This window comes from Salvia splendens, chromosome 10 (genome assembly GCF_004379255.2).
Source record: "Salvia splendens isolate huo1 chromosome 10, SspV2, whole genome shotgun sequence".
Classification (NCBI taxonomy): Eukaryota; Viridiplantae; Streptophyta; class Magnoliopsida; order Lamiales; family Lamiaceae; genus Salvia; species Salvia splendens.
Window position 1 is genome coordinate 11,634,352 of NC_056041.1, and position 21,783 is coordinate 11,656,134.

Below are 21,783 nucleotides of genomic sequence, written 5' to 3' on the forward strand. Positions count from 1 at the left end.
CCTATCAGGGACTTCCGTCTAATTTATCATAACTCAATTTTTTAAATATAAAATTTGACTCATTGACTTGTGAAAATTGAAAGTTATAAAAGTAAAGTACATTGAAAAATTTAATGTTAAATTTGAATTCATAAATACTAATGAATTTAGGTCAGTTATGTCTTGAAGGTTGGGCAAAATAAGAAAGAAAAAGTTGAGAATGACTTAAAATGTGATTAATAATTTTCTAAACACCCGTGGTGATATTCTTTCAAGGTTAGACACCTAAAAGCTAAAACACAATTTTAGGGACCTAACTTTTATTAACTTCTCATAGTATAGTTTGTTTTTATCATATAATGTCAGAAATGAGAAGCAGCTTCCCGAATCCGGATAGCCATGGTGCGTGTGTGCATTTGACTCATTAATAGTATGTGTGTGTGTGTGTGTGTGTGTGTGTGTTATGTCAAAGAAGAAATGTAAAATTGAGAAACTCGTGACACCAAAAAATGTCTCTTCAGATCCCGTTTCAATTTTCTACACAATTCAGTAATGGAGTAATGGTTACCATTTAATGTTATTTAATTTATGGAGTAGTTAATATTACTAGGATTAGTAAATCCAAAGTTGTAAGGTATTTTTTTACTTCAAGGATACCATGCACGTCAACGCAACAGGAATGATCGAATTCAGTAACAACAACAAATATATGTATATATAAACCCCAAAAAATGAATTATGGTAGAAACGAATAAGTGAACACAACATAACCATATCTGCAATTTAAACAGTATAGAAGAAGCAGATGGAGAGGAGCAGAAACAGAGCAAGAGAAGAAGACGACGACAACGACTCCGAAACTGATGAACAACGCTACAGTGTCGAAGATCTCGACGACTCCTCCAAATCATGGAGAAACAAGCATCCTTTCAACCTTCTCAGAAACTACTCCTCACAAGCTTCCTTGCAATCGCATGGATTCATCATCCGTCCCGATAACAGGTAGAGAGAGTTTATTCAGTCGAAAAATGGATGGATTTATATGAGTTTGATATTAATTGCAGGTGGTACGTTGCTTGGTCACATTTCATCCTGATATGGGCAATCTACTCCTCCTTCTTCACCCCGCTCGAATTCGCCTTCTTCCGAGGCCTGCCGGAGAATCTCTTCCTTCTCGACGTCGCCGGCCAGTTCACCTTCTTCCTCGACATCTGGATCTCCTTTTTCGTCGCCTACACCGATCCACACTCTTACTGCCTCGTCTACCACCGCCACCTCATCGCCCTCCGCTACCTCAAATCTCGATTTCTCATCGATCTTCTCGGATGCTTGCCCTGGGATGTCATCTACCGGGTACAATCTCAATTACACCTTTCCGATTGCCTAATTTCAATCAGATTACTTACACTCTCACATGAATTGATCAGAGCTGCGGCAGGAAGGAGGTGGTGAGGTATATGCTGTGGATCCGGCTGAGCAGAGCAGTTAGGGTTACATACTTTTTCGAGAAGCTGGAAAAGGACACGCGCATCAACTACCTCTTCACACGAATCGTGAAGCTTTTCGTGGTTGAATTATACTGCACACACACGGCCGCTTGCATATTCTACTATCTGGCGACGACTCTTCCTCCGTCGGAGGAAGGCCACACCTGGATCGGCAGCTTGCAGTTAGGCGACTACAGCTATGCAAACTTCCGCCACATTGACCTCTGGACTCGTTACATAACCGCCCTGTATTTTGCCGTCGTCACCATGGCTACCGTTGGTGACTACTTCTTCCCGCTGCTTAAAACAATAATCGATTTGTGTGTACATTTTCTAGATTACTTTTATACCCGTGACAGGTTATGGTGAGATCCATGCTGTGAACACGAGGGAGATGATATTTGTGATGTTGTATGTGTCGCTCGACATGATCCTAGGCGCTTACTTGCTCGGAAACATGACAGCATTGATCGTGAAAGGGTCTAAAACAGAGAGGTTCAGAGATAAGATGGCGGAGCTTATAAAATATATGAACAGAAACAAGTTAGGAAAGAGCATAGGCAAGGAGATCAAGGGCCATGTCCGGTTGCAGTACGAGAGCAGTTACAGCGATGCCTCTGCTCTTCAGGATCTCCCACTTGCTCTAAGAGCTAAGGTCAGGGACACTCCTTCTAACTATATCTATATATCGAATTCAAATTGTGGCCTCTCCATTGATGATTAGGTTTGCAGATTTCGAACAAGTTGTATGAACCTAACATCAGACAAGTTCCTCTGTTTAATGGTTGCTCGGATGGATTCATCAAGAAAATAGTAAGACATACATTAATTTGCTCGGGTTGAATGAAACTTGCATACACATTCAATGGTTCGCTTCATGTGTAGGCGATCAAAGTGCACGAAGAGTTCTTTCTTCCGGGAGAAGTGATAGTCGAAGAGGGAACCACCAGTGATCAGCTCTATTTCCTTTGTAATGGCAAACTGGTAAGTCACAAATTAATGGTAAAGAAAAAGTATTACTCCCCATTTATTTACTGTAGGAGTTGTGGGATTTGTGCAGGAACAAGTGAGAAATCAGGAAGAAGAAGGATCTGTTTCAGCCACCATACCGGTTAACAGTTCAATAGGCGACATTTCTGTTGTGTGCAGCATCCCAGAGGCGCGAACTGTCCGTGCATCCGAGCTGTCTAGGCTGCTGCGTGTCGACAAGCAATCTCTCGTGCAAGTCATCGAGATACACTTTGCCGATGGGCGTGTTATCATCGACAATCTGCTTCACGTGAGTTGGTGATGATGGTCTTGAAGAAATGAAGTGGCCTGGGTCTCACGACTTACTTGGTGTGTGATGTGCAGGGAAGAGAGCATCATCTTCGGAAGAAGATACTGGAATCCGCCATGGCTGTGCAGATTGAGAGATGTGAATCGGAGCTGGCCATGAGGTTGAACTGTGCAGCTAACGATGGTGATCTGCATCGTTTGCGCCATTTGGTTGAAGCCGGGGCAGATCCTAACAAAACAGACTATCATGGACAATCACCTTTGGTACTTAATCTGCATGTTTCGATCCAACTACTTTTTCGTGAAAGTTGGATAGAATTTAAGTGAGATATGTTATCCATGGCTTGTTGCAGCATCGCGCTGCGGCCATGGGATATGAAGACATCGTTCAATTTCTCATCCAGATTGACGCCAACATAAATCTCCGTGGTACGATAAAAATAGTATAGTTAATCTACCACATATTTCCGTAGTCCACAATTCTAAACATTTGTTGGTCGGCGTAGATAACTGTGGAAAGACCCCGTTGTTTGAGGCAATCAAGAACGGGCATGATGGCGTGGCGTCTCTGCTGGAAGAAGCGGGGGCTGCACTGGAGGTGGAGAGGCCTGGGATATGTCTGTGCGAGGCTGTTGCTAGAAATGAGTTGGATTTTGTTACAAGACTTTTGGCAAATGGAATAAATCCCAACTCCAAGAATTATAGTCTCCAGACACCTCTGCACCTGGCTGCTGCAGAGGGCTTGTTTCAAGTCTCTGTTGTGCTTTTGCAAAATGGAGCCAGCATCTTTGCAACAGACAGGTATATATGTTACATCTCGTGTTTCATCTATCTATCTATCGATCTATCTATATATATTTGTTGGTGGTGTGCAGATGGGGTAGAACTCCATTAGACGAGGCTCGAGTAGGAGGAGATCACAAACTAGTTCAATTGTTGGAAGATGCAAAACGCACTCAGATGACTGAATTTTCTTCTGCCATCAGATGATACGATGTGCCAAAAATATATGGATTTATACATAAATCATTACTAGACTACTTTTATCACCATTTCGAGAAATTATAGATGCAAATTAATGACTCACATCTTATATCAAAAATACATATACAATGAATTATAAGCCATACTTACAGATTAAATTAAGAAATGGTATTATGTGATGTATCAGAATTTATAAGAATACACGCTTCTGTAGTAGCAATAGATTAACTTGTGATGAATGATTGTATTTCTTGCAATACAATGCACTTATAATAACCAATAGATTAACTTGTGATGAATGATTGTATTTCTTGCAATGCAATGTACTTATAATAACAGTACTGTTGCTTAATGAATTCCTCATTTAATTTCCACCAGTCAGTTAGAGGATAAATTTTACCAAAATTTGTTGAAGTTTCAATTTGAGTACCCTCAAAACTCATACTAGCAACTTCATTTGTGGCACAAACTAATACAGAAAGCATGTAGTAATACTATATCATCATAAGTAATGGAAAATCAAGAAAACAAATTAAGCTAATTATAAACCTTGCATATTAATTTCTCACCACTGGCTTAATTTTGGTATAATTTTATGCAGTCTTATCTTCTAAAGTTCATATAACCTCTGCCATCTCAGTTTCTGCAACACAAAATAGGAAAATAAATTCAGAGGACAAAAAACAAAAATCTCTCCTCTGAGACATTCTTCCAAAAGGTAAATCTTTCTACACATATAATCATATATTGGATATTTGTTTGGCTAAATAGCGTTATTAACAAATGAAAGCATTACAACGATGAATATTGGCAGATTGTAGACGAAATGGAGGATTTGGAAGAAGATACTACGCGTGTCGACAATGAAGAAAATGGTGAAATAAAGACGCCTGTTGTTGCAGGGATCAATCTTGTTTTGATGATGTCTTTCCTATCGTTGTCCGAGGAAGATGGCTCCAATATCGATGAAATCCAGGAAATTGAAACGTCGGATTTCAAACATAAACATACGCATGGCATTCAGGCAAGAAGGCAGCAAGTGAACCGGCTTCCAGCCATCGAAAGGCAAACAACGTCCAGGGTTCATACCAAGATAAGAGACTCTAGGTCAATTTTGTAGCATGTTCTGTTTTAACAAATCGATAAATGCTATTGATGAAATGTAACGTCTCCTATTTGATCTTATACTCACCATTTCAACTATTTGATCTCAGGCATTGCAGACGATTCTGAATTTCCAAGAACGAAGCATGCATTCTACTTCTAGATGGACCGATTTTGCATTCGTAATATTCGAGGCTTGTTTTTTTAGGCAAGCTAGTTAGGAGAAGAAATCAAACTTTTTGTTGTTTGTAAAATATCGTTGACACCATAATATAGGAAATGTCTGTATTATGTCGGATTCAAGACATTGATCCGCATCAAATATTTTCATAAATACATAGTTTTTAATGTCTCTAATTAGGAAGGCCCAAAATATGAGTACCATTAAAGATCTCGTTATAGCTTTGCAAAGACTAGTATCTTCATTCAATGATTCATTTTAGACCAAGTAATTGGATGTAGAAGTTTCAGAGCTCAATAGCTCATGCATGATTTGAAGTGGATTTTGAGCTCACCATTAATATGGAACTTCTTTAAAAATTGGGAACCTCAAAAGCGTAACGTTTGGGCCGTACGAAATGAAAATAGAACTTTCCGACCCGGCCCCTATCGATTTTCTTAATCATGCCGGGCCTAAAATATAGGGCCCAGCCCGATAAACCGGTAGAATGGTGGGTACAGTTTGGCAGCTACTATTAAAATTTGTCGGCGTAATAAACCGAAGATTACTAAGTTCAAAAGCTCAAAAACGAAAAGGAAGAAAAGAAGAAGACGACGAGTTCAACACAATTATAAGCGAAAAATGGCGCTGCAGTGGATGATTCTGGCCTACGCCGTGGCAGCTGAGGCAGCGATCGCGATTATCCTCACGCTACCGGCGCCCAAAGCGATACAGTCGCGAATTTCATCGCTTATATCGCGTATTGTGCAGCCATCGCTATTCATCGTACCCTTCTCCGCCTTTCAGCTCCTAGGTACTCAATTTCTTCACCTTTTGGTGATGAGTTTGCTGGTTTCCGTCATATTTGGGTGTTTATTTTTGCAATTTACATAGTAAGTTTTTTTAGGGGTTTATGTTTTGTTTTCTAATTTTCTTTCTGTTTGAATTGATCTTAGATATATATTGGAAGAGTGAGCATCGCCTGAAATGTAGTGGTGAGACCTGCACTGCGGCTGAGAGGAGTCGTTATGAGAGAGCGGTAATTACAATTTCTTGGTGGGGAAATAAAATATGCTTATTCTGAACTTGACATTGGGGTATACTTGTTCTTTGCTTCAATAGATCGCATTAAGTGATCAAAGTGGCTGTGAGCAACACTGGGGTAGGGGTGAAAATGGAAACATGTGATTCTTACCGCTTATTGGACTATGAAGCTGGTAGTTAAATGTAACAGCAAATTTGGATGTATCACGGTCGGTAATACGAACATATTGTGCGATGGATGGCTGCTCAGGGCTCGCTGAATAAGTCTTATTTTGCAGCCGATAGTTAGTAATTAAATCTATAATAACTTAGCAGAGTGTCCTAAATATTTAAGATTCTTTTGTGTATGTAGGATAGTATCGATATTGGGTTAGAGGTGAAGGTCATATGATGTTGAGGCAGTGATAGGAGTAAAGGCTACCCACACAGAGTTAGCACGAGATGTGCTGAATAACAGTGAATTTTAGAGAAAGGAACGGGGAATTTTATTGCTAGAAATACGGAAGGAAAAACAATCCTCACAAGGAGGCCCTACGACAGAAGTCGTCCAAAAGTGATCACGTTCAGAGATACTCTATTCTCCCTAGCGTCCCTATATTTATAGACTGCAGAATAATTGAATTACAAGGAAATAGGAATTAAAATAGGAACTGCCTGAGACTTTCTTTCGAACTACTCTTCCTCTTCTGTTTCGCCTGCTTCCCCCTTTTTCTCTTTGGCCAAACTACTCCCCTATTTCCTCGGTGGTTTACCTTCCAAGCTTTGACCGTATCAGGCAGCTTCTTCTTTGGTGCTGGGCATGAGGAATTCCTTTGTTCTGTTAAAGAGTGATTATGTTTATCACCGTTTGCTATTTGCTTAATTTTATGTGCCATTCACTCTATCAAATCAAATGCATAACTATCTTTTTTTATTATGCTTCGAAACATTCTTTTGTATGCTTCAAATTTTTTGGGGGGAGTTCTGATATACACACTCTTAGTAGAAATGAATACTTGTCTTCAATCTCAGACTTACATATTTATGAGTTTAAATGAAATGTCCTCAATATGCAGCTTTGCTGTTCTCCAGCTCACTTGCTTTCAGCACTGCTATAATTTTTTTTGCATGTGCCCGTGTCTTTTGTAATTACATTTTGTGTTTCTTATCCTATCTATCTCTTTGGTAGCTCTTGATAACCTAGTCTTACTGGTTTTGCTAATCACTTTCTCCGTCTACTGTCAGTTCTGCTCTACTGATTGTTTATCCTAAAACAATGTATAATGTATATCTATATGCTTAATGTGTGCTCCCCTAGAAATGGTCTTCACTTGTGCTGGGATAATAAGTCATGATAGCATCGACTATATATATAGAGCCTTTCACGGCGAGTTCTGTTGCACAATCATTTAAATTTTGAATCCAATTGCAATGTTTTAGGCTGGGATTATAAAAATTTTGTTTTAGCAATTCACTCTATTGATTATGTTGTCAACGATGGATGCAGTTCTTCAAGGCTCAGAGAAATGTGATCTTGTGTTTAGCTGCATGCTTCCTTTACTGGTAAAACAACTTGTGCATTTCCAAGTTATTATCTGATTTCATTGAGTTTTTGCTTCTGTATCCTCACGTGGAGGCTTCTCAATGCTATTGCAGGTGCATCTATCGCATCTGCAGTTATCACAAGGAGATTGAACGCTTGGAGGAAGTGGAGAAGAGACAGAAGAAGGATTAAATAAAAAAACGGTAGTTTTGCTATACAAAACTTTTTCATGACGGCTCTTGTTTCCTCTGTTCATGTGATTGTTATGGCTGTTTGAGTTGTGTATGCTTGGAACTCGTTGTTGTTGAGATCATATGCGTATCTGTAATATCGTAACATAACTAGTTTGATCACTAAAAATTGTCCCGCCGATACAGATGATATATAAATTTGTGGTTCACGCTTGTATTTTGCAGATGGAGTTTCGACCCCCACTTTCAGAAGTATAGACCATGTTTTGATACACGCGCAATTTTTAGATTTTGTTTACTTTGGTTCGCAAATATCAATATAAACATATAAGTAATGAAGGAAATATAAATTATTTGTGCAGTTTATATATTTTAAATAAGCACTAAACTAATTATGCAACAATCAGTGGTTGTACCATGGTTGGCAGCTCGGAATTATGGTGATTTTGAGGTCGATTCAGGCTTAGTCGGATTCTGCCAAAGACTGATCAGAAAAATCTATGGTCAAGCTAAAAAAATTAATTATGCAAATGGATAATACTAGTATTAAAGTATGGTTAATTGTATGTACGTGTATTGTAGATCTACATAGACTAGTATTCAACATAAATTTTATACAGATTGTTGGTTACACACTGGAGTAATTCTGCGTCATTGGTTATTTTGACGTATGCGTTAATTATTCATAGCCATAATCATGTATTGTTACTCATCTCTAAATTATTATAACAATACATCAATTCATTCCACTACTAGCTAAATAATGAAAACCATTGCGAATAGGAATTGTTAAAATAAAACAAGGTCTAGATTTTGGACAAATAATTAAAATAACATCACAGTCTACGCATTTCAAATCCTAGAAGTCTACTAGCTTAGCTACTTAAAAACAAACAAACTAAAATAGTTATAAGAGAATAAAATTGACAATTTTCGATATGTCATGAATACACGCGAAATTAATGAGTTTGGATCAAGTCTTATTGGTTCTGTATCCTTATGGATTGACATGTTAGGAACATGATAATTTCAACAGGATTAATTGTGTTTAAAGCTAGTGGATCGCCATAAATTTTCTGTATCCGTCCACCATATAAGCGGACCACTAGGTTTATTGGCGCGAACTCGGCGAACCTCCAATTAATAAAACTTGTGATTCTGACTTCAAAATATTTTCTATTTTAATCTCTTTTAAACTCTTTATGTTATGACAAAAGTAACAAATAATTTAAGAATCAATGAATAAAAATATTAATAGAAATATATTAAATTTATATGATAATAAGTCAAATCTAATTAGGATAATATAAAGTTAACAAAATAATTTAAGAATCAATTAATAAAATATGATAAAATATAAAAATAGTCAAATCTAACCAGGATGAAATCTTGTGTTTATATCAATTTCAGAGTCTTCCATATTTTGTTGTCATTAAAGCATCCCCCATCGCCACTTTATGGGGCGGACGACGTCCGTGTCAGCGGCGCGACACAGCCCCGTCCGCCGCTGTGCTCACGCCAACGGCTCAGCGCTGCTCGATAATAAGAGCACTTCCGTGCCGCTGAGCAGGTCGACGTGGCAGCCTCCTATTGGCCAACGGCTATGCCGTTGACTTTTTCTATTTTTTAAAATTCGAATTTAATTTAAAAAATCGTTTGTAAATAAAAATATATTTTCCCACTTCCCAATAAATTATATCCGTTTTCTCCCCACTTTTACTTTATTTTTCATTTTCCCCAAAATTCACATTTTTCATCTATAAATACCCCTATTTCCACACAAAAAATTCAATCTATAATTTTTAATTTGTAAGATTTTAATTACGTATTTTTTATTTTTTAGGATTGTAATTATGTAATTTTTAATTTTTAGGACTTTAATTCTGTAATTTTTAATTTTTAGGATTTGAATTATGTAATTTTTAATTTTTTAGTAATTTGTAATAGTATTCATGGTATTTTTAATACATTCTAATATTGTGGAAATATTTTTATTTAAATTGAATAATAGAATGGTAGGACCCTTAAGCATGTCCTTGCAGAAGAGCATGGATGTGGGCCCGAACCCAATTTTACTCACTGCTCTTAGGCAAGAGCACAATACTCATATTCGTGCTCTTCCGCAAGAACAAGCTCAAGGGTCTCACCATTCTGTTATTCAATTTAAATAAAAACATTTCCACAAAATTAAAATGCATTAAAAATATCCGGAATACTATTACAAATTACAAAAAAAATTAAAAATTACACAATTAAAATCCTAAAAATTTAAAAGTACATAATTAAAATCCTAAAAAATCCATTTGAGAGGGTTTGAGTGAGAGAGAAAGATGTAGATAAGTTGTATGAAAAAATATGAATGAGAGATGAATGAGAGATGATTTGATGTGAAAAATAGATGATTAATGTGTGTATTTACAGATGATTTTGAAATAAAAAAATCAAAAAATAAAAAAAAATGCCAGAAAAACAGTAAAAAAGGCCATATTTTTTGGAATCTGAAAATATATTTTTAAATTTTTTTTGTATTATTTTCGATTTTAAAAAAATAAATTTTCAACGGAAATACCGTTGGCCAATCAGAAGTGCCACGTCAGCTGCTCGCTGGCACAGACGGACGGAAACACTGCTGTTGATGCTCTTAGAGCATCTCCAATGGCGGACGTCCGGTCGGACATCCGGTCGGACGTCGCGACGGGCGACCCGGACGTCCGCCACTGTGGCGTTTAGGGTCGGATACGGACGTCCCGTGAGGACGTCGGGTGTCCTCGGACGTCCTTGCGACGGGCGGGCGGACGTCCGCCACTGTGGCAAGGGTCGGACGTCCCGCTCGGACGTCCGAATTTTTTTTATTTTTTTTAAACCCTATATATACGGCTCGTTGAACTTCATTTCATTTGCACCACTTGTTGTTAACAAGTTTCTCTCTTCTTTTACTACATATTTCATTTCTACTTTTAATGGAGAACGATAGGAACTCCCCGGCCACGAGCGAGTCGCAGACTCCGGCGTTTCCCATCGACCTGGAGGGAAACGTAAGCGGAAATGCGACAACAATACCGGGAATGGGACAGATGGGGGCCATGGGTGGGATGATGTCCCCTTATATGTACAATTGGATGGGACAGATGGGTGGTATGGGTGGTATGATGCCCAGGGCAGCCGGGATGGGGGGCATGACCCCAAATATGATGATGCCGGGGATGGGGATGGGGGGCATGACCCCAAATATGATGATGGCGGGGATGATGGCGGGGGATGATGCCGGGGATGATGCATGTGGGAGGGGGTGGCAGGGGTCCTGAACCACTAGCGGACGATGTCTATCGACCGGTTGTGGATATGCAGTCTACTGATACCCCTTCCACTTATGTTCCGGATACTCAGTTCACCGGCATAGACACTTTCTCTTTTGAGGAGTTGGGGATATCTCCAGTCAGGCAGACGCCCGATGATATGAGCGGGGGCAGGGGGAAGGGACGTGGCAAGGGCAGGGGGAAAGCCCCAGGGTCTTCCTCACGAACGGTGGCAAAGGAGGAGGATGAGGAGACGGGAAAGAGGACGATCTGGAGCCAGTGGGAAAACGTCGCGCTTGCGAAGGCTTGGATTGCAATTGTCGAGGATCCCTATGTCGGTGCCAACCAGCATATTGACAGACTGTGGCATCGAATCGCTGAAGCCTACCACACACACAAACCGGCTGGGGCGAAGCGTCGCCTTCCCGAACAGTGCCGGAAACAGTGGGAGCGGTTGAGGCCTAAGCTTAGTCGATTTGCTGGCCTCTACCAAAACAACCTCCGCCAGGCAAGCAGCGGTATGTCCGAGGAGGATGTCCGGAACCGTGCCTTTGCTCAATACCCTACCAAAGCCTTGAAATTCAAACAATTCGACCAGTGGGAGGCCTTTCTCGTGGTGAAGGATTCCCCAAAGTTTTGTGGGGGAGTCGAATCGGGCTGGGCGAAGCGAACGAAGATCAACGCTTCCGGTGAATACAGCAGCAGTGCTGGTTCGCACGAGCTCCCGGAAGCCGACGAAGTGTCCCCGCTACCGCAATCAGACTCTCGCCGTCGTCGTCGCCCGGTTGGGCAAAAGGCTGCGCAGCGGAGGGCTAGGGAAACCAGCGGCGGTAGCAGGTCGTTCGAGGTCGAATCGGAGGCCCCTGCTCCCCAAGAAGATATCGACCGCCTCGCCCGCGCGCAGTTAACGACAAGCTTGGTCCGAACCATGCATAGGTGGCATAGCACGACCGATCCGCTGTACAAGAGGATGCTGAAGGATGTCATCGATGGATGTCGGCGCGATTTGGGGATGCCCCCCATTGGAGATGATGGCGCCGAGATTAGCGGAGGGGACGATGGGGGCGGCACGGGCGACGGTGACGGCACGGGCGACGGGGGCGGCACGGGCGATGAGGACAGCGCGGAGTGAGCCGGGGATGTTGGATTATGTATTTTTCTTTTTTTTGAATGACTATGTATTTTGCTTTTTTCTAACTATGTGTTTTTTATGTTTTATGAATATGTATTTTTGCCCGTATTTTGATTTCCCGTATTCCGTGTCAAAATTATATTTCCGTTTTTACGTAATTAAATTATTGTGATTTTTTTATTACGGGATGTCCTAGTGGGAAGGGCGGACATAGGACGGGATGTCCTAGTGACGTGGCAGTGGGATGGGAAGTCCTAGTGACGTGGCAGAAGGAGTTTTTGGGATGTCCTAGTGGATGTCCGCCCAAACACCGTCTTAGTCAAATTCAATTTAGATAGTTGCCAAACAACACCACCTGTTAAAATCCAATTTAGAAGTTTAGAATTCCAAATTACACAAACTTCCACCCCCAATCCCACCCCGACGTCGATCTCTTCCACTCCCGCCCGCGCACTTTCTCTCTCCTCTCCCATCTCTCTAACAAGATGGAACCCGGTGACGGAGAACAACAAGAGAAGCATGACGACGAGCGAAGACCCGATGACGAGGTCACAATTTTTCATTTCACTTCTTCCTTCAATTCCCCATTTCTTTTAATTACTCGTACTCGTACTAGTTGTTCCTGTCCCCTTTTCTGTTGAAACAAACCCTCGCTGCGATTTCTGTACTAAATTGAGAGCTTACTTTATCAATGACAGTATTACTTTAGGTTTTCCTTTTTCCTTTTTCTCTTAATTTTTTTTATTATGGGTGGTGAAGATTAAGTAATTTTTGTTGCTTGTTCAAAGATGGTATAGTTTTAATTTTGGGGGTTTACTGATAGAGTTATTTGTTGCAGGAAACCATTGCCCGGCTTGAGGAATTTAAGAAATCCATTGAAGCGAAAATGGCTTTGCGTCAGAGTAATTTGAATCCCGAGAGGCCTGGTTGGTACTCTCACTGATAAAAATTGACTTGAATTCACATTTCTACACCTTAACTTCTCATATTGAGTATTCTCCTGGGATTTTTCAAATGCCATATTATTCTATCCACTGTTGAATACTTGAATATGCCACGAGATTACTGATAGTAGGAGGCTAGCCTGTTCAAATTTTTTAGAATGACATTAAGTGAATAAGGTTTCATGGGGCTCGGTGAAGTGCCACTATATATGCATATTCATTCCTGCTGATGTTCCATCGAGACTACGATTGATGCTTGAGATACTAAGATTTTATTATCCAGCTTAGCAGTCATAACATACATGTATCAAATTTAAAGATGTCATGCAAATTAGCTATATGACTTTTGTATTTTTTTTTTATAATTCAGATTCTGGACAACTTCTCCATACTGCCTAACTGCTGATATAGCTATTTTTCGATTTCAGATACAGGCTTTCTCAGGACACTTGACTCTAGCATCAAGCGCAATACAGCAGTCATTAAAAAATTAAAGCAAATCAATGAGGAGCAGCGAGAAGGTCTAATGGATGAATTGCGTGGTGTAAATTTAAGCAAATTTGTTAGTGAAGCCGTAGCTGCGATTTGTGATGCTAAGCTTAAAGCAGCTGATATACAATCTGCTGTACAGGTAGTTATTGTTTAGCTGTCTTGCCTTGCATTCTTCTGTTGTAAAGTTATTAATATTCTTATTATGTCTCCTGAATTCATTTACTAAAAGATTATGCCATGTCTGGAGTCTTGAGTTCTATTTGTCTCACCCATGACAATGATACCACAGTGGCTTGTTATAGACAGTTTAATTACTATTTATTAAACTTGTAGACACTCAGTACTAAGTCTAGGCTGCTCTGCGATGGATTTTCAGTTTCTCTTTTACTTATCGAAGTTAAGATTTTAACCTAAATTATGTCTATTAATACTATAGCAGCTCTTTTCATCCTTTACGTCTATTTCATTCTTTCCCCTCTGGTACCTATAGATCTAACAAGAATATTCTTGCACCAGATTTGTTCTTTACTCCATCAGAGGTACAAAGAATTTGCTCCTAGTCTTGTTCAAGGTCTCTTAAAAGTTTTTGTACTGGGAAAATCTGTGGAGGATCTCGATGCAGACAAAAATTCAAGAGCCATGAAGAAGCGGAGTACCTTGAAGCTTCTCTTGGAGCTTTACTTTGTTGGGGTTATAGAAGATACTGGTATATTTGTGAACATCATTAAGGATCTTACTAGCCCAGAGCATTTGAAGGATCGTGATGCAACACAGACAAATTTGTCCCTTCTTGCTAGTTTTGCTCGACAAGGAAGGTTTCTTCTTGGATTTCCATTAACAGATCAAGATATTCTTGAAGAGGTACATCTTTTGCATTTGTTATTGGTTTCCTTCTAGTTTTAGCGTTACATTTTGTGGTCTAACACCTTATGTTCTGCTGAGGCCTTACTATATTAACTAAGCTAATTATAAATGAGTATTAGACTTCGCCAGGATATTTGTTCATTAACTTGAATCTGAGACTCAAATATACAGTACAGTTAAGTACATTCGTGATATATAAAGATGAATCATATATACTTAAATTGGCCATGCATAAAATTCTATAGTGGGGTTTTACTGAATTGCACTTTATTCGTGGTTCCACATTCGAAATGTATCCCATCCCTAACTATGGTCATGCAATGGCTTTCACTAGCCAAAGAAGTTGTTGATGCACAAACTATCTCTTGTCAAGGTAGCCATTCAATAATATTGTGAACTATGATGGATCTGGATCGTTGCTTTGTTACTTTTAACTATGGTCTGAGAGCATATTCTTGCTTTTGACTGCATATAAGTACTTGCATGAATTTGGTATTGAGTGCCTAAGATTTATAACTAGTTATATTTACTTTATTTTGCTGGTGTCTGTGACTTACAGTTTCTTAAGAGACTTAATATTACGGCAGATCAGAAAAAAATCTTCCGGAAGGCTTTCCAGACATACTATGATGCTGTTGTGGAACTTCTTCTATCTGAGCATGCTGTAAGGACTTTGAAGTTCCGTTATTGGTGTTAGATTCCTGTTGTATTTATAGGTTCTTGATTTTATTTGTGCCTATGTGTCTGATCTATTTAATTCCTGAATGGTAGTCACTTCGCCAAATGGAGCATGAAAATGCAAAGATTTTGAATGCCAAAGGTGAATTGAGTGAGGAAAATGCCACATCATATGAAAAGCTGCGGAAATCGTATGACCTTCTAAGTCGTGGCGTCTCATCGTGAGTTAATTGTCACTATTCCTCCTAAAACTTGCATATGTATAATACATTAGTTATATTATATACAATATCTTTACTCTTTTAGGGATTCTCATTTGTTTTCCCCTGTCATTCTTTTTTGGCACCTATATCAGTGCTTCTTCAGTGTTTTTGCCTATAATTGTGAACTGTTACAATCTTTTCTTATGTAGTTTAGCAGAAGCACTTGATATGCAACCTCCTGTGATGCCAGAGGATAGTCATACGACCAGAGTCACATCAGGGGAGGATGTTTCATCTCCTGTTGCCAGCAAAGATTCTCCCACTCTCGAAGCCCTGTGGGATGATGATGATACTAGAGCCTTCTACGAGTGCCTTCCAGATCTTAGGTGGCTGATTTATGAATTGATTATTGTTTTTGTCCTTTAAAATGAAATAATGGGGCTAAAATTGTTGACTGGTTTTCCTGATTAGAGCATTTGTTCCTGCGGTTTTGCTTGGAGAGGTTGAATCGAAGTCGAATGAACAATCTTCGAAGACCCAGGATCTGCCAGCTGTAACTACTCGACCCTACTTCTCTCCGATATTAGTTGCATTTACTATGGAATACCACATGCATGCATCATGTTCATATATTAGTAGTCCTTCTATAAATTCCTTCTTTTTATTCCAAGGTTTAATCCTTGATATTGAATGTCTTATAAACAATTTTAGTGAAAATCATACCAGAACAATGGTCTTAGTTGTATTATCCTTGACATGTTTGCATAGGTTGTGTTTCCTTTCTCATGCAATAATATCTAGGGCCCTATTTAAGATTCAGATGGTTTACCTATTTTGGGTTTCTCAGGCCCATGCTTTGTTATTCTTTAGAATATGCTACAATGTTACCAAGACTTATGGTTGTCCATTCACATAGTAATTGATTTTGAAGGATATGACTCCTGAGTCAGATAAAGGTCAAGTTGTTATTCAAGAAAATCCCGAGGTTCCTGCTGATTCTACAATTGTACAAGAGGATAAAGAGGGCAAAGATAATGATAAAGAAGAAAAGGACAAGGAGAAAGCCAAAGACTCTGACAAAGAGAAGGGTAAGGAGAAGGATGCTGGAAGAGGAGAAATCGAAAAGGATAAAACCAAAGGTCTTGATGGAACTAATCTTGAAGCTTTACTGCATAGGCTTCCAAGCTGTGTTAGCCGTGATCTGATTGACCAGCTCACAGTAAATTTTCTCTTCCCTCCCAAGCACTGTTCTGTTTTTATTGGTTAGTTTTACGATATCTAGATGTCAGGGTGGATCTCTAACCAGAATTCGTTCTTATTTTCAAGGTCGAGTTTTGCTATCTTAACTCAAAGTCCACTAGGAAAAAGCTCGTGAGGGTATTGTTCAATGTGCCAAGAACATCTCTTGAGCTGTTGGCGTACTACTCACGGATGGTTGCTACACTGTCTACGTGTATGAGAGATGTAGCATCCATGCTCTTACTGTTGTTGGAGGAAGAGTTCAATACATTAATTAATAAGAAGGTGATCTAAACAGATTCACTTGTATTTAGTTTGAACCCACACTGTATTCTTGCCGGTTACACATTATCTCCTATTCTTAATATATTGCAGGATCAAATGAATATTGAAACAAAAATCAGGAATATACGATTTATTGGAGAACTTTGCAAGTTTAAAATTGCTCCTGCCAGCTTAGTTTTTTCCTGTCTAAAGGTACAGAAAATTACATTGTTTTTCATATAATGTACATGTTGAATAATTATCTGCATTCCTCTAGCAAGCTTATATAGGTGTATGAGGAACTTTTTCGTCTCAGAAGCTATGTTTTTCTCTGGTTGGTGGCTGTGTCGTCTTCTCTTCCACTATTTGGGACATAATAAACCCTTTAGTTCCTAAAATTTGCTCGATGCAGTGCATGGAACATAGGGACTGTTGGCTTTTGGCATATCACTAATTTTGCTGCTTTTCATTGCAATAATTTGAACACGTATGTCAGGTTGAGACAGTTTTTCCATTTATGGGAGTCGGTTTTCTCTTGGTGCAGGCTTGTTTAGATGATTTCACGCACCATAATATAGATGTCGCTTGCAATCTACTTGAGACGTGTGGCCGCTTTCTCTACCGGTCCCCTGAGACCACTGTCCGTATGTCAAACATGCTAGAGATACTGATGCGCTTGAAAAATGTTAAGAATTTGGATCCCCGTCAAAGCACCTTGGTGGAAAATGCTTATTACTTATGTAAGCCACCAGAAAGATCTGCACGAGTCTCCAAAGTTCGTCCTCCTTTACATCAGGTAATTTTGCTCTCCATCAGCTGTAATAATATGCTAATATTGAAGAAATGGTTCTAACCCTATCTACTATATTCTGCAGTATATTAGGAAACTACTTTTCTCAGATCTTGATAAGTCCTCCATCGAGCATGTTCTAAGACAACTGCGCAAGCTACCTTGGAGTGAATGTGAGGAGTATCTTTTAAAGTGTTTTCTGAAGGTTCACAAAGGGAAATATGGTCAGATTCATTTGATTGCATCACTTACTGCTGGTCTGAGTCGCTATCATGATGACTTTGCAGTTGCCGTTGTTGATGAGGTTAGTCCCCGGATTTCTGAACTCTGGCAGCTTTTGTATCTTTATATTTAGGTTTTCCACTATTAACAAATCAATCACATAGATTGAGGTACCATCCACCCTGTTGCTTTGATCGGTTAAATTTCAGATGTATATTCATAAATTTTAGCTATAAAATTTTTCACAATCTTACTCTAAATTATCCAACATAAAATTCTCTTTCTCTTCAGGTTTTGGAGGAAATTAGAGTGGGTCTAGAGTTAAATGAATATGGAATGGAGCAACAACGGATTGCATACATGCGTTTCTTGGGGGAACTGTATAACTACGAACTTGTTGATTCATCTGTCATTTTTGATACGCTCTATCTAATTCTTTCTTTTGGACATGGGACGACAGAGGTATGGAGTTGTTACTTCGAACCACATATTTATTACTTATAATGTTCAATCTGTCACCATTTGTATGGCTGATTTTTTATCCTTATCTTGCTCTGACGAGTTTGATGTAAGCTATTCCTGTGATTTGCTTTTGAGTTTTGATAAATAAATGAAAAGATGCTTTGATGGTTTTGAAATAAGTTTTGTTTGGATATATTTTCTGGTGATCGTTTTATGAGAAATTCTGTCATGTACTCTTAGAAAATTATAATGCAAATAATTTATTTTTGAAAGAAATCAAATATAGTGGCTTTTTTGCACTTTAAGTGGTCTATTATATTATATATATGTGTTTCATTTATTGAAAAATGTCAATCCATTAATTGTGATTTCGTGAAGCATCGAAAGTCAATTCAGTAAACATCTATCTTAGTCCCTTAATTAGTCGTCTGTCAAATTTCTGGAAGACATTGTCAATTTGAAGCCTCATCTTGGCCCCTTGAGTTAGTCCTAACCTTTTGGTAGAGACCACAAATATTGTCACTGTGATGCCTTAGCTATATATCTCTACATGATAAGATTTTTTTTCATGCTAGATCATGGGTTTGGAATTCATGTTGAATAAGATCTGTCTTGCTGCTATAGTGCTATTTGTACTATCATCATATTGTATCTACATTGCTAGAATACTTCAAAATTTTAAGCCGACATTGATTGGTTTGCCTTATTTCATGAAACTAGCATGATACATTGGATCCTCCAGAGGACTGTTTTCGTATGAGAATGGTCATCATACTTCTTGAGACATGTGGGCATTATTTTGATAGAGGTTCATCAAAAAGGAAGCTTGATCGGTTCTTGATACACTTCCAGAGGTATATTCTGAGCAAAGGTGTCCTTCCCCTGGATGTTGAATTTGATCTGCAGGTCAGTGTCTAACTTGTGTTATTTCTATGTGAAGTCTGGACTGGACCATTATCTTTATCTAAATTGCATTTTTCCTGATGTCAAATAAATGAACATCGGATCAAGCTAAACCAAAGTCAAAACCCTACAGACTTGTGCATTTGTGTATTGTTCTCCTTAGAGATTTTTGTGCTTTGTCCTTGGAGACAGACTTATGAAAGCAAGTACGGTTATGTGTCAGAATAAAAGTTGGCCCGTTGACATGAAAAGCTGCTAATTACTACCTATCTCATGATATTACACAACAAAAAACACTTATTTTATGTGCTGCCTTGGAAACTAGAATGTCAATGTCCATAGTATTCTCAATTAATTTTATACTCCCTATGTCCCTTAATAATAGAAACTTTTGAAATGGCACGGTTTTAATGCAAATTGGTAAAGTAAGAGAGAGATAGAAAGAAATGTGTGTTAGTGGAAAATGGCTCCCACCTCATTAGATAGAAAGAAATATCCTAAAAAGGAAAGTTTCTATTTTTCGGGGACAGAGCAAAAAGGAAAGAATTTCTATTTTTAAGGGGACGGAGGGAGTATTTTCTTACATGAGTGTTGGGATAGGATAAAAATGGGAAGTTGAAATGGTCATTAGCATTTGGTTCTTGAAACCATTTAGCTAATATCTCCTTCCTTGTCAATCATTTAGGTTATAGTATTACTGATCAAGTGGTGTCATACACCAGTGCTACATATAATATGTGTTATAGCTTGAGTTGAGTCATCTTAATTTTAATAAAAGATGTTCGTATCGTCTAAATAGAATGCATATTTGACTATTATATTCCCCATCAATTACAGCTCTATCCTGTAACATGAGGTACTTTACTTGTAACTTATTTCAGCTGATCTTACAAATGCAATTACTTTTCAGGATTTATTTGTTGAATTGAGGCCAAAGATGATCCGTTATTCATCATTTGAGGAGGTTAATGTTGCTCTATCTGATCTTGAAGAACTTGAACGTAGAGTTTCAGAGAAAGCTCATAATGAAAAGTACTCGGACTCAGAAAAAACTCCACGGAGGACAAGTTCAGGCACTCTATCTGTCAATGGACAAAGTACTGGTAATGGCACTGAGGAAAATGGTGAAGTGCACGAAGATGATGCTGGGGAGACGGATAGTGACTCTGGAAGTGGCACCACTGAGAATATTGGTCGTGATGATGATGATGAAACTGACCAAGATGAGGTTGGTGAAAGTGAAGATGAATATGATGATGGTAGGGATCCTGCTTCAGATGACGATGATAAGGTTCGTGTAAGGCAGAAGGTAGCCAAGGTAGACCCACAGGAGGTGGCTGATTTTGACCGGGAACTGAGAGCTCTAATGCAGGCAAGCTTCTTTAATTTATTTTCCATTTGGGTCAACCTGTGTTGGATGCTCCAGAACCCATATTTGTATTCCTGCCTTGTCAAACATGGCGGTACTTGTGGCACTGTGAAAACAAAAAAGTCTTTCCAACTTGCACCTTTTCCAATTTTTGCAGAAAATCAAACTGTGACTAAAATCTCAAATTAGTGCCACTAAAGTAGATTGTTGAATGGATGCAGGAGAGTTTGGATTCAAGAAAGTTAGAGTTGCGCTCACGGCCGACAATAAATATGATGATTCCCATGAATTTGTTCGAGGGCTCGGTCAAGGAACACCATGGAAGAGGAACTGAAGGTGAAAGTGGTGATGAGATAACAGATGATGGGATTGGTGGAAGCAAGGAAGTCCAGGTGAAGGTGCTTGTGAAGCGTGGTAACAAGCAACAGACAAAGCAGATGTATATCCCCCGTGATTGCTCTCTCGTGCAGAGCACAAAGCAAAAGGAAGCAGCCGAGCTTGAAGAGAAACAAGACATAAAGCGTCTTGTCTTAGAATACAACGATAGGGAAGAGGAGGAACTGAACGGAGGTATGCAGCCACTAAACTCATCTCACAGTGGAGGTAGAGTGTCAAACAGGGGCCATTCATGGGATGGACAGCATAGGTCTGGAGGGCCACGCCATCGGCAGCATATTTACCATTCTGGTGCCGGTGTTTACTATGGAAGGAGAAGATAGTTTCTTTCACAATCACTGCAAAGGAGCATGAGTTGCCCGAGCCATATTAATCGTCCTTTACAAGTGAAAAGACTGAAAGATTACCCAAGTCAGCATTCCGGGCCTTTATTGTGAAGAAGTGCGATTGGCAGAGTTGGAAATGATATTTAGGCTCGTATTGTTCGGAGGTTGTAGAAAGGGTAGGTTATATAAGATCAATGGTGTTTGGCAGTTGCATCGAGATTTCTTTAGTTGGGTTTGTTTTAAGAAACATGTAGCTTCTGATGGTTTTTTTTTTACCTAAATTGCACTGCCGAAATTGTTTCTTGCATGTATGTATGTGTGTCTGACATTTAGAAAATCTATTCTCGTTGGGGTGTTTACTTTGTGTATTTGAAAGATTACGCTCAAAATTTTTCGAACCTGATGAAGTTATGCTTGTAAAATTATTACCTAACCCTAACTTCGATCAAACTCT

General features: G+C 39.1%; 3 protein-coding genes across 3 annotated transcripts; all 3 read left to right on the forward strand.

Annotated features, from left to right (window-relative positions):
* The first annotated feature begins 650 nt into the window (after positions 1-650).
* LOC121750803 (potassium channel SKOR-like) lies at positions 651-4,102 on the forward strand. Its single transcript, XM_042145415.1, has 11 exons — positions 651-981; positions 1,044-1,332; positions 1,407-1,746; positions 1,826-2,121; positions 2,199-2,279; positions 2,352-2,450; positions 2,527-2,745; positions 2,820-3,008; positions 3,098-3,173; positions 3,251-3,545; positions 3,620-4,102. The coding sequence occupies exons 1-11, from the start codon at positions 785-787 to the stop codon at positions 3,732-3,734; spliced, it is 2,196 nt and encodes a 731-aa protein (XP_042001349.1). The 5' UTR covers positions 651-784; the 3' UTR covers positions 3,735-4,102.
* Positions 4,103-5,556: 1,454 nt separating this feature from the next.
* On the forward strand, positions 5,557-7,973 carry LOC121752990. The gene is made up of 4 exons (XM_042148118.1): positions 5,557-5,806; positions 5,949-6,031; positions 7,523-7,578; positions 7,672-7,973. The coding sequence occupies exons 1-4, from the start codon at positions 5,635-5,637 to the stop codon at positions 7,748-7,750; spliced, it is 390 nt and encodes a 129-aa protein (XP_042004052.1). The 5' UTR covers positions 5,557-5,634; the 3' UTR covers positions 7,751-7,973.
* Positions 7,974-12,547: 4,574 nt separating this feature from the next.
* On the forward strand, positions 12,548-21,688 carry LOC121751974 (regulator of nonsense transcripts UPF2-like). Its single transcript, XM_042146818.1, has 17 exons — positions 12,548-12,725; positions 13,016-13,103; positions 13,550-13,752; positions 14,130-14,474; positions 15,037-15,141; positions 15,249-15,376; positions 15,568-15,744; positions 15,830-15,911; positions 16,290-16,577; positions 16,685-16,882; positions 16,973-17,074; positions 17,406-17,657; positions 17,737-17,955; positions 18,165-18,335; positions 19,056-19,241; positions 20,149-20,610; positions 20,829-21,688. Exons 1-17 carry the CDS (start codon positions 12,663-12,665, stop codon positions 21,324-21,326), a joined length of 3,567 nt encoding a protein of 1,188 aa, XP_042002752.1. The 5' UTR covers positions 12,548-12,662; the 3' UTR covers positions 21,327-21,688.
* The last annotated feature ends 95 nt before the right edge of the window (positions 21,689-21,783 follow it).

What these genes read in the sequence shown, in the direction of transcription:
- LOC121752990 (XM_042148118.1), top strand. Translation starts at nt 5,635, where the DNA reads ATGGCGCTGCAGTGGATGATTCTGGCCTACGCCGTGGCAGCTGAGGCA. An exon ending in CTCCGCCTTTCAGCTCCTAG is followed by an intron (nt 5,807 to 5,948) that starts GTACTCAATTTC and finishes AATTGATCTTAG; the next exon opens with ATATATATTGGAAGAGTGAG. An exon ending in GGAGTCGTTATGAGAGAGCG is followed by an intron (nt 6,032 to 7,522) that starts GTAATTACAATT and finishes CGATGGATGCAG; the next exon opens with TTCTTCAAGGCTCAGAGAAA.
- LOC121750803 (XM_042145415.1), top strand. Translation starts at nt 785, where the DNA reads ATGGAGAGGAGCAGAAACAGAGCAAGAGAAGAAGACGACGACAACGAC. An exon ending in ATGGATTCATCAAGAAAATA is followed by an intron (nt 2,280 to 2,351) that starts GTAAGACATACA and finishes CTTCATGTGTAG; the next exon opens with GCGATCAAAGTGCACGAAGA. An exon ending in TCATCGACAATCTGCTTCAC is followed by an intron (nt 2,746 to 2,819) that starts GTGAGTTGGTGA and finishes TGTGATGTGCAG; the next exon opens with GGAAGAGAGCATCATCTTCG.
- LOC121751974 (XM_042146818.1), top strand. Translation starts at nt 12,663, where the DNA reads ATGGAACCCGGTGACGGAGAACAACAAGAGAAGCATGACGACGAGCGA. An exon ending in TTCTTCTATCTGAGCATGCT is followed by an intron (nt 15,142 to 15,248) that starts GTAAGGACTTTG and finishes CCTGAATGGTAG; the next exon opens with TCACTTCGCCAAATGGAGCA. An exon ending in AGACCCAGGATCTGCCAGCT is followed by an intron (nt 15,912 to 16,289) that starts GTAACTACTCGA and finishes TTGATTTTGAAG; the next exon opens with GATATGACTCCTGAGTCAGA.